The sequence below is a fragment of the Lampetra planeri genome, chromosome 4, assembly GCF_965212315.1.
Source record: "Lampetra planeri chromosome 4, kcLamPlan1.2.h2, whole genome shotgun sequence".
In the NCBI taxonomy this organism is placed as follows: domain Eukaryota; kingdom Metazoa; phylum Chordata; class Hyperoartia; order Petromyzontiformes; family Petromyzontidae; genus Lampetra; species Lampetra planeri.
Window position 1 is genome coordinate 1,259,241 of NC_136110.1, and position 13,293 is coordinate 1,272,533.

The window sequence follows — 13,293 nt, forward strand, 5'->3', positions numbered from 1 at the left end:
TTGTTCCCCCCCACATTTAGAACAAAACACGCGCTTCGAACATTTTGGCTGCGGTAACTTTCAAACATGGTAAACCACGTTGTCGGGGTGCGCGGTCAGCACCACGCTCGACCGCCTTTGTCTCCCCAGTGGCGAAGTTTTACACACCACACCAGGTACTAATTTGAGGCTGCGTCACCATAGGGGAGGCCCAGGACCGGTTCAGACACTCGTCACTGGGTGTTGGCATGGCCGGAGCCGCTTCCACCAAGGAGACGGATAGGCTCGTGGAAGTGAAATCTTCCCCGTGCAGCTGCTCCTGCACCCTCGTGTCGCTCCCCTCTCCCATCGGCGCCGCCGCCGCCGCACTCGTCGTGGTCATCACAGTCGCAGCCGCAACCTCCTCATCGTCACCGCCGCCGTCGTCACCCGCGGCATTTATATCGCTGCACCACGCGCTCTGTCTCTCTCTCCCTTTTCCCGGCATCGTCCCCACATCGCCGGACGTCGCTCCTCCGTCACAACAACAACACAAACGAGAACAACAACAACAACAACTACGGCGGCAGCAGCAGCAACAACCCAGGCGCTGGCGGTTGTCGTGGTAGCGGCATTGCCGTCCGGCACGAATTCGCGCGCACGGGAGCCGCTCCTTGAAAAACTCCGTGAAGAAGATGAGAAGCACGGGGTTGATGCAGCTGTGCGCGTAGCCCAGGCAGATGCTCAGCTGGTAGGCGAGGTGGAACCCGTCCGTGGGCTCGCTCAGCGTCAGGCCGACCATCTGCAGGGTGTGGAAAGGCGCCCAGCAAGCGGCGAACGCCACCACGATGGCGACGGCGGTGCGCGTGGCGCGCCGGCTCCGCGAGCTCTGGGGCCGGAGCGTGGCGCGCCGCGTGGCGCTCGAGACGCGGCGCAGGGCGAGAGCGTAGAAGACGCTGATGAGCGCGAGCGGCGCGGCGAAGGCGAGGGCGAAGTTGGCCACGGCGAAGGCGGTGGCGCCGAGGCGCGCCTCGGGGAAGTCGAGGGCGCACACCTCCACGCCGTGGATGCGCAGCACGCTCGCGTAGACGGGCGCGGGCAGCGACAGGAGGAGGCTGCAGAGCCACACGAGGGCGTTGACGAGGAAGGCGCCGCGCATGGTGCGGTTCGTGGCAGCGGTGAGCGGGTGCGCCACCGCGATGTATCTGCGGCGAGGCAGGTGACAGATGATTCGGATTTTTTTATTTTACATTTTTTTTTATTTTAATTTTTTAAAACTTTTTTTTTTAAGTTTAACATTTTTTTTTATTGTTTACGTTTTTTGTTTGTTTGTATCACTGGAGGAGGAATCCTCCAGTGTCCGCGAAGGTCGGGTCAGCGAGTTGCATCAACGTGGCATCAACGTGGCATGTGGACGAGAACGGAGGCACCCGCTCTAGTTTGTGGCGGAGCATTTCATCGATCGGTGTGTTGGGACGATGGCCCGCGGAAGCGGATGCCAGGGAACTGCTGCTGAAGATGCGGTGCCACGTTCACCGACTCGGAGAGCAACGTGCGTCGCGTGACAGCGACAGCGGCGTTTCATTTCTCAGATATAGGATGCGTTCACATTGAGCGGAGAACCAAGATTAATGCGAAACGCTGACGCAGTCATCGGTGGGAAGGAGCTGAGACCATCAGCTCATTGCACCTGAGATTTGAACCCATCCATTCATCTGTGAATATCGAGCGGCGTTCTTCATTGTGAGGCCCTGCGGGCCACTTGCGAGACCCTGGTGGCCTTTAGTGCGGCCCCCGACAATACACAAATGGTGAAAACACCCCCATCATCATCATCATCATCAAAGCGCTGCTGTCAAACCTTAATGGTTTCAAATGTATGTCGGCCCTCACACACTGATTATGTGTTATCGGCCAAAGTGGCTTCTCCCCCCTTCCTGAAAAGAATAGTGAAGAACGCTGCTGTAGAACAATAGAATATATTCACACGGCTCCCAATGCCGGCATGAGTCGATTCCTGTTTGCAAAATTGATACAATACCAGTGCTCGATACAGATTCTGGAGGGCAGATGGAGCGAATAAAATGGAATGAACGAGACAATATATACACTGTGTGTGGAAATATATATCTTTAGAAGTAATGCAAACTAGACGGTAAATACCGTGCAAAAGTAATCAAATCTCGGCCCCGAATAATCGACACAAATAATCGAACCTGATATCACTTGCCACTGACGTTAATCACGGTCACAAGGTACCATTCGTCCCCCTCCACCAGTGCCATCCGTGCCTCTCCGCCTGTGCACGGATGGCACCTACAGACGAAACGGAGCAGAGCCCCCCCCACCCCACCCCCCTCTCACCTGTCGATGCACAGCACCGTGACGGTGCCCACGCTCGTGTACTGATTGTTGACGTCCACCAGCGTCAGCGCCTTGCACAGGAACCAGCCGAAGCGCCACCTCTGCTCGCTCACCAGCTGGTGCGCGAGGAAGGGCATGCCGAGCAGGAAGAGGAGGTCGGCCACGGCCAGGTTGAGCACGTACGCGTCCGACACGTGGCGCCTCTTGCTGCCGCCGCCGCCGCACGCGAGAGCGCAGATGACGGCGCCGTTGGCCGCCACTCCGCACACGCAGAGCAGCGCGTAGGTCGCCTGCAGCGGCACGTGCGACGAACTCGCCGCCGCGTCGCCGCTGACGTTGGAGGTTGAGTTCGACATCGAGCACGGGGCGGGATGGCTTGGTGGGGTGGGGGGCACTTGGTTGGGGTTTATGGTTGTGTGTGTGTGTATGTGTACGTTGAACTTTATTTCGCACCGTACGTAACCAACGGTGCTAACCGAGGTTGGTTTGCTCGCGCGCGTGCGATGCGACGCGAGTTGGCGCGACGGAGCGGTCGAGGTGGTGGCGTGCGGTGAGAGAGAGGGAGAGAGACGGAGAGAGAGACGGAGAGAGAGTGAGAGAGAGACGGAGAGAGAGTGAGAGAGAGAGAGTGGGGAGATAATGGAACGAGGGCGGAAGAGGTTGGGGGGTGGGGGTGAGGGATGGAGAAGTCGGTGCGCGTGTGCGCGAGAGAGAGAGAGAGTATGCGTGTTGGTGTGTGGGATCGTGTATGTGTGTGGGATCGTGTAGCTGTGTGAGTTCGTGTAGGTGTGTGGGATCGTGTAGGTGTGTGAGATCGTTTAGGTGTGTGAGTGAGTGACTTTGAGTGTGAGTGAGTGTGTGAGTGAGTGTGCGAGTGTGTGTGAGTGAGTGACTACGTGAATGTGTGAGTGTGTGAGTGACTGCGTGAGTGTGTGAGGGTGTGAGTGAGTGTGTGAGTGTGTGAGTGTGTGAGTGAGTGTGTGAGTGAGTGCGTGAGTGTGAGTGTGTGAGTGAGTGTGTGAGTGTGTGAGTGAGTGTCTGAGTGAATGTGTGAGTGAGTGAGTGACTGCGTGAGTGTGTGAGTGGGTGTGAGTGTCTGAGTGAATGTGTGAGTGAGTGTGTGAGTGACTGCGTGAGTGTGTGTGTGAATGACTTTGAGTGTGTGTGAGTGAGTGTGTGTGAGTGAGTGTGTGAGTGACATTGTGAGTGGGTGTGTGAGTGTCTGAGTGAATGTGTGAGTGAGTGTCTGAGTGACTGCGTGAGTGAGTGTGTGTGGCGCGGTATTGTATCGGTTCGCGCGGCTGCGCTATGACCCTGGCGACCCGGGTTCGATTCCCGCTCACGGTCAACACCAGTGACGATTATCTGAACCGGTCCTGGGCATCCCCTAGGTTGACTCAGCCTCAAATGAGTACCTGGGGATGTATGTAAACAGGTGCTCGCTAACAGCACTTGCCCCTACAGTCTGTTAAGGATATACGGGGGATATTTGTCTTTGTGTGAGTGACTGTGTGTGTGAGTGAGTGTTTCGACACTTCACGTGGCCTCAACGTGCACATAGCCTGTCACAAGCGTCGTGGTGACGTCACCGCCACTTAGTGGTGTATGGCGGTTGTTGTTGAGTGTGTGAGTGTGTGTGAGTGCGTGAGTGTGTCAGTGTCTGTCCTGCCAGCGTCGATGTTTTCTCGGCGTGAACTCATGTTCACGCTGAGTCGACCTCAGGGTGACTCGGGAACGGCTCAGGCGTCTCTTCTCAAGGTGTTCGCAGCCGCGATGCGCTAACCACTGCGCCACCGCTCCCCACTCTGTCTCACAGAGAGAGTCGCAATAATAGCCACGTGATGAAATTGAGCGGTGATTTACGCCTTTACCCGTTTATAATGAACGAGCGCTTCGCCTTATCATCATCCCGATGCTCCAATATTGGAAACTGCTTTAAGCGTTTACGGCAGAAAATATATTAAACACAATGACAAAGACCCGCCGTGTAGCCTTGACGGACTGTCGGGGCAAGTGCTGCTAGCGAGCACCCACATGAGCAGGAGGGACGTAGCGTCGCTCGCATCACGTCTGGGCCGTATTTGTCTCCCCCAGCGCCGATGTTTAAATACGCGGTCTCAGGTATCAGGCACTCACTTATTGCTCGGCCGATTTGGCAGAGGTTCCCAGACCAGCGCAGATATTCGCCACTGATGAGGGTCGTGAACGGGAATCGAACCCAGGTTCGCTCGTTGGCGCCGTGCGGTCTGGCGCTCGTGGATCCACTCAGACTCCCCGCTCTTAATTAGCAAAGACAAAGATCCCCCGACTATGTGCGGCTCGCGGGTAGCAGCACCTTTGAAAGCCGGCACGGCACACGAGGGGGTGGGTGGCCAGCATCACGCCCGGCCGCCTTTGTCTCCACAGTGCTGATCTTTACGCACCACGCCAGATATTCATTTTAAGGCTAAGTCGACCTGGGCGAGGCCCAGGACCAGTGCAGATATTCGTCACGATTATTGGTCGTGAACGAGAATAGAACTCGGGGTTAAGTGGGTTCGCATTGCTCAGTACGCTAACCACTGCGCCACCGTTCCCCCGTATAAAGATAGAGATCCCCCGTGTAGCCTTGGCAGACTCGCGGGCTAGTGCTGTTAGCGAGTAGCACCGATTAAGGCCGGCACGGCACACGAGGGGGGGGGGGGGGCAGCAACCACGGCGAGCCGCCTTTGTCTCCCTAGTGGCGATGCGTACACAGCGCCTCCTGTGCACACGTGCACGCGCGCGCGCGCACACTCACGAGTCGCACAGCGAGCGGGATCGGTGCCGTCTGAGAGCGGGCGCGGGTGTCATGGCTCACGTCTCTGGGACGTGGCCGCTTCGTGAGCCGCGCATCGCCATCGCCACCTGTGCAGATCAAGGGTAGCAGGGAAGAGGTGACGAGGCTCGCTGATGATGATGAGGAATGCTGATGATGAGCAGTGCTGATGATGATGAGGAATGCTGATGAGCAGTGCTGATGATGAGCAGTGCTGATGATGATGATGAGCAGTGCTGATGATGATGATGAGCAGTGCTGCTGATGATGATGATGAGCAGTACTGATGATGATGAGGAATGCTGATGAGCAGTGCTGATGATGATGAGCAGTGCTGATGATGATGAGGAGCAGTGCTGCTGATGATGATGATGAGCAGTGCTGATGATGATGAGCAGTGCTGATGATGATGATGAGCAGTGCTAATGATGATGAGCAGTGCTGATGATGATGATGATGAGCAGTGCTGATGATGATGAGCAGTGCTGATGATGATGATGAGCAGTGCTGATGATGATGGTGAGCAGTGCTGATGATGATGATGAGCAGTGCTGATGATGAGCAGTGCTGATGAGCAGTGCTGATGAGCAGTGCTGATGAGCAGTGCTGATGAGCAGTGCTGATGATGATGATGATGAGCAGTGCTGATGATGATGATGATGAGCAGTGCTGATGATGATGATCAGTGCTGATGATGATGATGAGCAGTGCTGATGATGATGATGAGCAGGGCTGCTGATGGTGAGGAATGCTGATGAGCAGTGCTGGGTAGTCAGCGACTGTGGGTGCTTTGTTGCTACGAAATTAATGATTGGATTGCGGTGATGATGAGCGTCGCTCTGTGTGTGCGAATGTGTGCGTCTCTGTGTGTCTCTATGTGTGTGTGAATGTGTGTCTCTCTCTGTGTCTCTCTCTGTTTCTCTGTGTGTGTCTCTCTGCGTGTCTCTCTGCGTGTCTCTCTGCGTGTCTCTCTGTTTCTCTCTCTCTGTCTCTCTGTCTCTCTCTGTGTGTGTGTCTCTCTGTGTGTCTTTCTGTGTCTCTCTGTGTCTCTCTGTGTGTCTCTGTGTCTCTCTCTGTCTCTCTCTGTGTGTGTGTCTCTCTGTGTCTCTCTGTGTCTCTCTCTGTCTCTCTCTGTGTGTGTGTGTCTCTGTGTCTCTCTCTGTCTCTCTCTGTGTGTGTGTGTCTCTGTGTCTCTCTGTGTCTCTCTGTGTGTCTCTGTGTCTCCCCTCTCGATGTTGAGCTTACAAATAATCTTCGAGTGGGGGATTAAGAGACGGCATCATTGGCACGGAGAGAGGCCAAGAGATAACTTTTGTGGATTATACGAAGACAAAGACCCCCCCCCCGTGTAGACTTCAACAGACTGTTAACGAGCGCGTGTTAAGGCCGGCACAACATACGAGAGGGTGCGTGGCCAACCCCACGCCCGGCCGCCTTTGTCTCTCCAGTACATGTGTTTACGCACCAAACCAAGTCCTAAACGATTGAGGCCGAGTAGACCCACGGGAGGCCCGGGACCGATATCCGTCACTGATGATGGCCATCAGTGGGTATCGAACTTGAGTATCTGCGTTTCGTGGTGCAGTGCTATTCGCGGTGTCCACCACCCACTTGTATCGGTGTTCATGATGTACACCCACAGCGCCAGAAGTTTTCTCATTTAGGGCTGAGCCGAACTAGGGGGGTGGTGGTCCAATTGCGCCGATTTGTCGGATTACAAACGGACGCGAACTCGTGCCTGTGAGCTCCGCGGCAAGGATTGCGCAAGAACATGTTAATGCGATTCAGCACTACCATTCTGTCAATTGAACGACGTAGGAAGCCAATCCGTATATAAGCAAACATAACGTGCATTGAGATTGGAAGGGGCCTCGCCTTTGGATATGAAGGGGATTTGCATTTGACTGAATCCTTTACGAATTAGAAATTGGACGCGTACCCTGAAATGTGTCAGATATTTCATGAACAAAAAAAAGATCTTAGAATTTTTCAAATACATTTTATGGACAGGGAACAATGCGGTGTTTGAGCACAGCAGCTCCGGCTGATGGTTTGTTGATTTGGAGAGCGAGCCCGAGTCATGACGGTAAAATAGAAATCGCGCGCGCGCGTTGCGTTGTTGCCTGTTTTTAATTTGGAAATTTTAATTGGATGATGATCACCCGCGCGTACAACACCTGGCGCCCGAGCACGATGAGAATTGTGATGAAGACGAATTCCGACTTCGTAACGCTGCGCCGTCGAATAGTACTCGCTCGCCCTCCGTAGAGAGAGAGAGAAAGAAAGAAGAGGGGGGGGCGACTCGGAGGCGGGGAGGAGAAACGGCGGACGAGGAGCTGGAAGAAGACCGCGATAGCAGCAGCCACGCGATGGTGAGCAGCCGGCGCGATCAACAATTGTCCACGCTCTGCGGTCCCCTACATATTTGAAGACGTGTTTAGCCAATTACCGAGCGTCTGCGCGTGGGAGGAGGAAACCGGAGCGCCCGCAGAGAAATAAAAACCCACGCGTGCGAGGGGGAAACACTCTATCCGGTCCAGACGGAACGTGCGGAGGCGACGTGTGTGTTACCGTGCCGCATTCTCGTAGCGAGCCAATGGGGTTACGGCCTCTAAGCCACGACCACGGGAAGGGAGTTTCACAGCCCATCTGTGTGTGATCCACCAATCCTCTCCGTCGCACGGCCACAAACCTTGGTTGCAGATGATCACGGTTCGACTCCCTCCGTCGCCCTCGTTATTACCGGTCTATAGTTCCCAGCTGGTTAAACAAACTAAATGTGCTTACAAGTTTGTATTTTCAAAATCTCCGTATTGCATATCTCCGTTATGAACGTAAGTCTATTTTTTTAAATGTCTATGTTTTGAGTTCATCAGCCTCTTGGCTTTCCAGACCAATATTAATTTAGCAGCATTTATTTAACGAAAGCAAAAACTCTGGACCGGTTTCGATGTTCTGGATGTCGTCAGCAGCCAGGCGCTAGATGACCAGGACGATATTGGCACGATCGCTTCATTGAAATGCCGGGACCCCGTTCTGAATGCACCATACACTTCGTTGTTTACACAGGGGCAATTCCATAACAAAGGGGATCCTAGGCGTGCTAACATTGTCACGTGAAGAACAAACGTTGCCGAATGTGATTCATTTTATTTTAAACCTACGCGACTTTACCGAAAGAACCAAAGAGTGTGGATTCCTGCAGTCACGAAAGCTTCAAATCAAGATTGTGCGTAAAATATTTCGTCGAAGAGACGCATCCCCCCAACGAGTGTCCACGCACAAACGGCGGAACATCGATCATTGTAAAAGTCCGAACCATCAGCCGGGGTCAATCCGTTGCTGGACGAAGGCCCCTTGCAAGCCACCGCCACCACCACCTCCAACCGCGGATGCGACAATTCAGTAACAGTCCGCGACAGCGGCAGGGCACTGCGTCTCGTGCATCGTGGGGTCAACGCCCCGTCACGGTCTTCCGAGTGAAAGGAGATGACCGCTGGAACAGAATGCGATTAAAGCGCAACGAAGTGGCGGTTCCCCTTGTCCAGAGAGTGGGCAGCCGAGACAGAGACATCAACATCATCCCCGCTCATGAACACGAATTCATCATCCATCCGAGTAGCGGCGTTTAAAGTGAGAGGAACAAATTAGAGAGTCGCGTCGACGAGTGTGGATGGCGGCGTAATTACAACGACGGCCGCCTTTGTCTTCCCAGTGTTTTGTCCGAAGCACGCGTGTTATTTTTTTAAATTTCAAAGCTACCCACAGTCGTCGAGTAGCGCTGGAGGTCGACGGCAGGTTCAGCCACGTGTGCGCGCGCGCCACCGATTGTAACGGGTGGCTGCGAGTCGAACCCGCACCGACACAAATACCCCGCACAGCCTTGCGGAGCCGACTACACGTGAGCAAACTGGGATCGTTCATCTCCCGTGGCCGAGACCCGCAGGTTTCACGGCTTTCGAGCAGAAGTGCCGGCACGGTGCCTCTGACGCGGCCGTTGTGAACCCCGCCGCTCGAAGACGAAGACCTCCCTCCGACCCCAGCCTGAACAGACCGCATGGGCAAGTGCCGTTAGCGAGCAGCAGCACCCATGAAGGCCGGAACGGCGCACGAGGGGGCGGGTGGCCAGCACCACGCCCGACCGCCTTTGTCTCCCTAGTGGCGATGTATTTACACATCGCGCTAGGTACTCTATTTGAGGCTGAGTCGACTTAGGGGAGGCCCAGAACTGGTTCGTACACAGTAATCGTCACTGGTGTTGGCCGCGAGCGAGAATCTAATTCGGGTCCTTGTCGGGTTTGCAGCGCAGCGCGCTACCCGCTGCGCCACCGCTCCCCGCACACACACACAGTCACACACAATCACACGCTCGAACACACTCACTGCACGTTGCGCCACTCACTACACGCGACATTTCAGCGTCCGAAATGTCACCGATGGCTAACATTTGGCAAGGGATGCCTTCCAAGTCGCTCGGACACTCAGGGTAATTAACATGACGCGTACACATTTGCGCCCGGCTTGGCTGTTGGTGACCTTGTCCAAATATAAAATTCGAGAGTAAACGTTTTTCTTTTCTTCGTATGCCTTCGCATGCAAATTGAAATTGAATTCAAATAAACACTCTCTCGCTCTCTCTCGCTCGCCCGCCGACGAACGAACTCGGGCGCAGGCGCGAATTCGCGAACGAGATAATTACGGAGGCGAACACGCTGGGTCAGAGAGGAAACGAGAGAGCGACGAGTGATTCCAATGATGTTATTTGCATGGACGGGTTCGGGATGACAACGGCGAGGATTGATTTGCATGCGGCCTGAATTGGTCGCTCCATCTCCCTCACTCGCGCGCGTGTTATCTCATCCCCTTAGCCGTCGCTCAATTGTTGAGTCTTCCAGAATAAACGTGAGATCTTTATTCATCGTGAAGGAAATCCGATGGGCTATGAAGCTCTTTGTCACAGATTTCCAGTCGGATATTCCACCTATCCGATCCTCATCACCACCACCATCACCACCACCATCACCACCACCATCACCACCATCACCACCATCACCACCACCATCATACCCCATTGGAACCTCCTTTGCCAGTAGCAAAATATGATAATTGTTTTTTACCCTTTTATCTGGCAACAAAATTGACACCTTTTTTTCAAGGAGTCATGTTTGCATTGACCACAATACTCTGATGGTGCATTGTCTTTGAGTTGTGCGCCTTTTGGCGTCATCTGGTCCAACACCATGTGAGACTAGGCTCTAAGGAAAGCTGTCTCGGGTGTGGACCAATCAACTTCAAGGACAGTGCATACATTATCAGAGTTATGTTTTTTGTTTCCATTATGACTGCAGGTATTGTGGTCAATGCAAACATGACTCCTTGTAAAAAACGTGTCAGTTTTGTTTCCAGATAAAAGGGTAAAACAACTATTATCACCACCATCATCCCTACGAATCCGCTCACTCACCTGTCTTAAGAGAAGGGTAACCACACGAAACGTCGATCGCAGATTTAATTACCCTGAGCATCACAAAACAAAGCGCGTGCAAACATCATCAGATAATCGCGTGCGCAATAAGCGGCGTTTAAATCCAGTGTGGCGAATGTGATTGATAATCTAATTATCAATAGCCATATTGTTCACTCAATCCCGACCCAAGCGCCTACCCCGAGAACAATGCGCAGTTTGCCACAGATTAAAGGCTATTGTTGTTATTTTTTTGGAGGAATCAAGTTGCTAAAAAAACCCCTCCCCACTCAAGAATATCACCGCTCTTGCCATAATGGGCATTGTGTGTGTGAATGCCTCGTCAGGCTGCACCTGCTGGGCCACTCGTTATAGGTAGATAATTATCAATGGACATAATTGGAGCTCGCCCACGATCGCATCTCGGTTTCGCCCCCCCCCACCCGCTTTATTCAATGGCAGCGTCTGCTGTGTGATTGTCACAATGCACCGATATTCTCTTAAACAACTACGCTGGTTTGGTCGTTTGCGTGCGTATCTGGACGTTAATTTATTTACGGACCCGCCCAAACAGCTCGCTCTGATTCGATGAAAATTAAACAGCCGACAAAAAGCCACAGCTCACTTTGATTCGATAAAAATAAATAATTAACACGCCCGGAAGAGAGCGATAGCAGAGGTCTGGCAAGGTCTGCGCCGCAGTGGTGCAGTGCACTGTGGGCGCAGACCCTGCGCTGTGCGAGTGTGGTGTGTATGCAAGTGTGCGAATGGTAGTTACGCTAATATTACGTATATTTATGTAAAAAATGGGTGCTGCGTGCTGCGATTAGTGGAGTCCCCAAACAACTTTACCTTACGAGTAGGCAGGGGTCGCTATACAGTGAGTCTTAGCGGACTGAGCTGGCAGCTTCACCTGCCGGGACCACGGCCAGTTGCGTAGCGCCCCCTACAGTTTCGCCCATGGGTCAATACCCCCATGGGGCAACCGAGCTGACTGTTTGATGGGTACATGGGTACTATCCGGCTTATTACCATTATTATGTATTGACGTTCATCACGTCTCCATGGACGGCATGCTGCTGCTGGTAAGGGCATGTGTTGCATAATATGCAGCATGTGTCCGCGTATCATGTTTGGCACGGATGCAGTTGGCGTTACTGTACATTTTTCATGTTTTGGAGTGCCAATCCCATGCATTTTGAAATGTAATAAACTGTCTAAGAAGGTTGCAGCCCGGCCCCCGCTGCTGTCACTCTTTGGCCGTTGCACAAGCCATATCGGAATTTGCGACATGCTAAAACAATGAGTAGAGTGTGACACCACCCGGGTAACTCCCGGGATCAAAATGGGCAGTGGAAAGTGATCGCTTTATTGAGATGATTATGGTACTACCACAGGGTATTGTGAACGCTTCAGGAGGAGGAGAGGTCTGGATTTGTAAGTCTCACAGTACCGGTAAGAAGCGCCGGTTGGGGGATGCCCTCCACTGGGGTACAAATTCTGTCATTATAGTATACGATCATGCAATGTTTCTATCTGCAAGCTGTCATAACTGAAACGATTCCCGTTATTGTTCGATTGAGAGTGACCCACACCTCTGATAGCATATGTGAGGAACCCTAAAATGTGATGCATGCGTAAAACACCCACAATGCGAATACGTAAACGTTAACGTGAAACACCAACAAAATAAAATTTTATAAGAAAAAAAATAGGTGGCCCCATAGCGGATCTGTCTGTGTGTGTGTACATGCAGATGCAGGATGCAGGGGCCAACCTGTGTGCGATCGGAACGGTGCAATTGCTGACCAATGTCACTGTGGATGGCGGACACGCTAACGCACACCGGAGCTGTGTCTTTGCGATGCAAGGCATGGTGGATGGTGAAGCGCATTTGGATGGTGCGTTACGAATAAAATAAAACAAAACAAACCGCTGGAAGCAGCCATGCGAGCAGGCTACCTTGAGAGCGATCGCGAATGGGTTGCGTGTCTGGAAGAAGCCTCGCTCTTTCAGATGCCGTACCAGCTTCATCAACTCTTCGCTACCATTCTGCTGTATTCCATGCCAGCAAATACGAAGGCTCTCTGGGATAAATTCTACGACGAATTGCCTCACGATTACGAGTACCAGTACCGCCAGCTGACCAACAAAGAAGAAATGGTAAATCTTCTTGGTTCTTTCGGTAAAGTCACGTAGAAGGGAAGTAATAAAATAATAAAAATAAAACATAATAAAATAATTCTCACGACGTTTCGGCCACAATGCAAGCAGCCGTCCTCAGGTGAAAACCAGGTCTGTCGAGGCGACAGCGTCTGAATGAAACAGCACGCGTGCTTGGAGCATATATATAAGCTGGGTTGGAAGGGGGGGAAAGGGCGCCTTGACAAAATAATTTGCATATCAAGAGGAATTTAGCATATTTATGGGAAATGAAGGTATGTGATTAGTACTACTTTAATGCCCGCAGCATCAAAGAAAATAAAAGAAATGGTAAAGTTCAAGACCCTTCACAGCCTCCACGAGTTCCTCACGGCAGGTGGGATGGCTCTGTCGGACTTTGACGACCTCCCGCATCTTTCCGAGTACCCACACTTGGTCTTGGACTCGCTGCTTGAGAACAACCATATCCGCCGCGAATTGGACACGAAGGACTTCCCATTTCGACTTCGGCGCAAACAGTTCCCCATTGTCCCAGCCTTCGCGATGA

General features: G+C 52.8%; 1 protein-coding gene across 1 annotated transcript; it reads right to left on the reverse strand.

Annotated features, from left to right (window-relative positions):
- Positions 1 to 212: 212 nt before the first annotated feature.
- On the reverse strand, positions 213 to 2,678 carry LOC144717483 (melanin-concentrating hormone receptor 1-like). The gene is made up of 3 exons (XM_078592853.1): positions 2,323 to 2,678; positions 562 to 1,163; positions 213 to 379 (listed from the first exon to the last, which is right to left on the reverse strand). Exons 1-3 carry the CDS (start codon positions 2,676 to 2,678, stop codon positions 213 to 215), a joined length of 1,125 nt encoding a protein of 374 aa, XP_078448979.1.
- Positions 2,679 to 13,293: the final 10,615 nt, after the last annotated feature.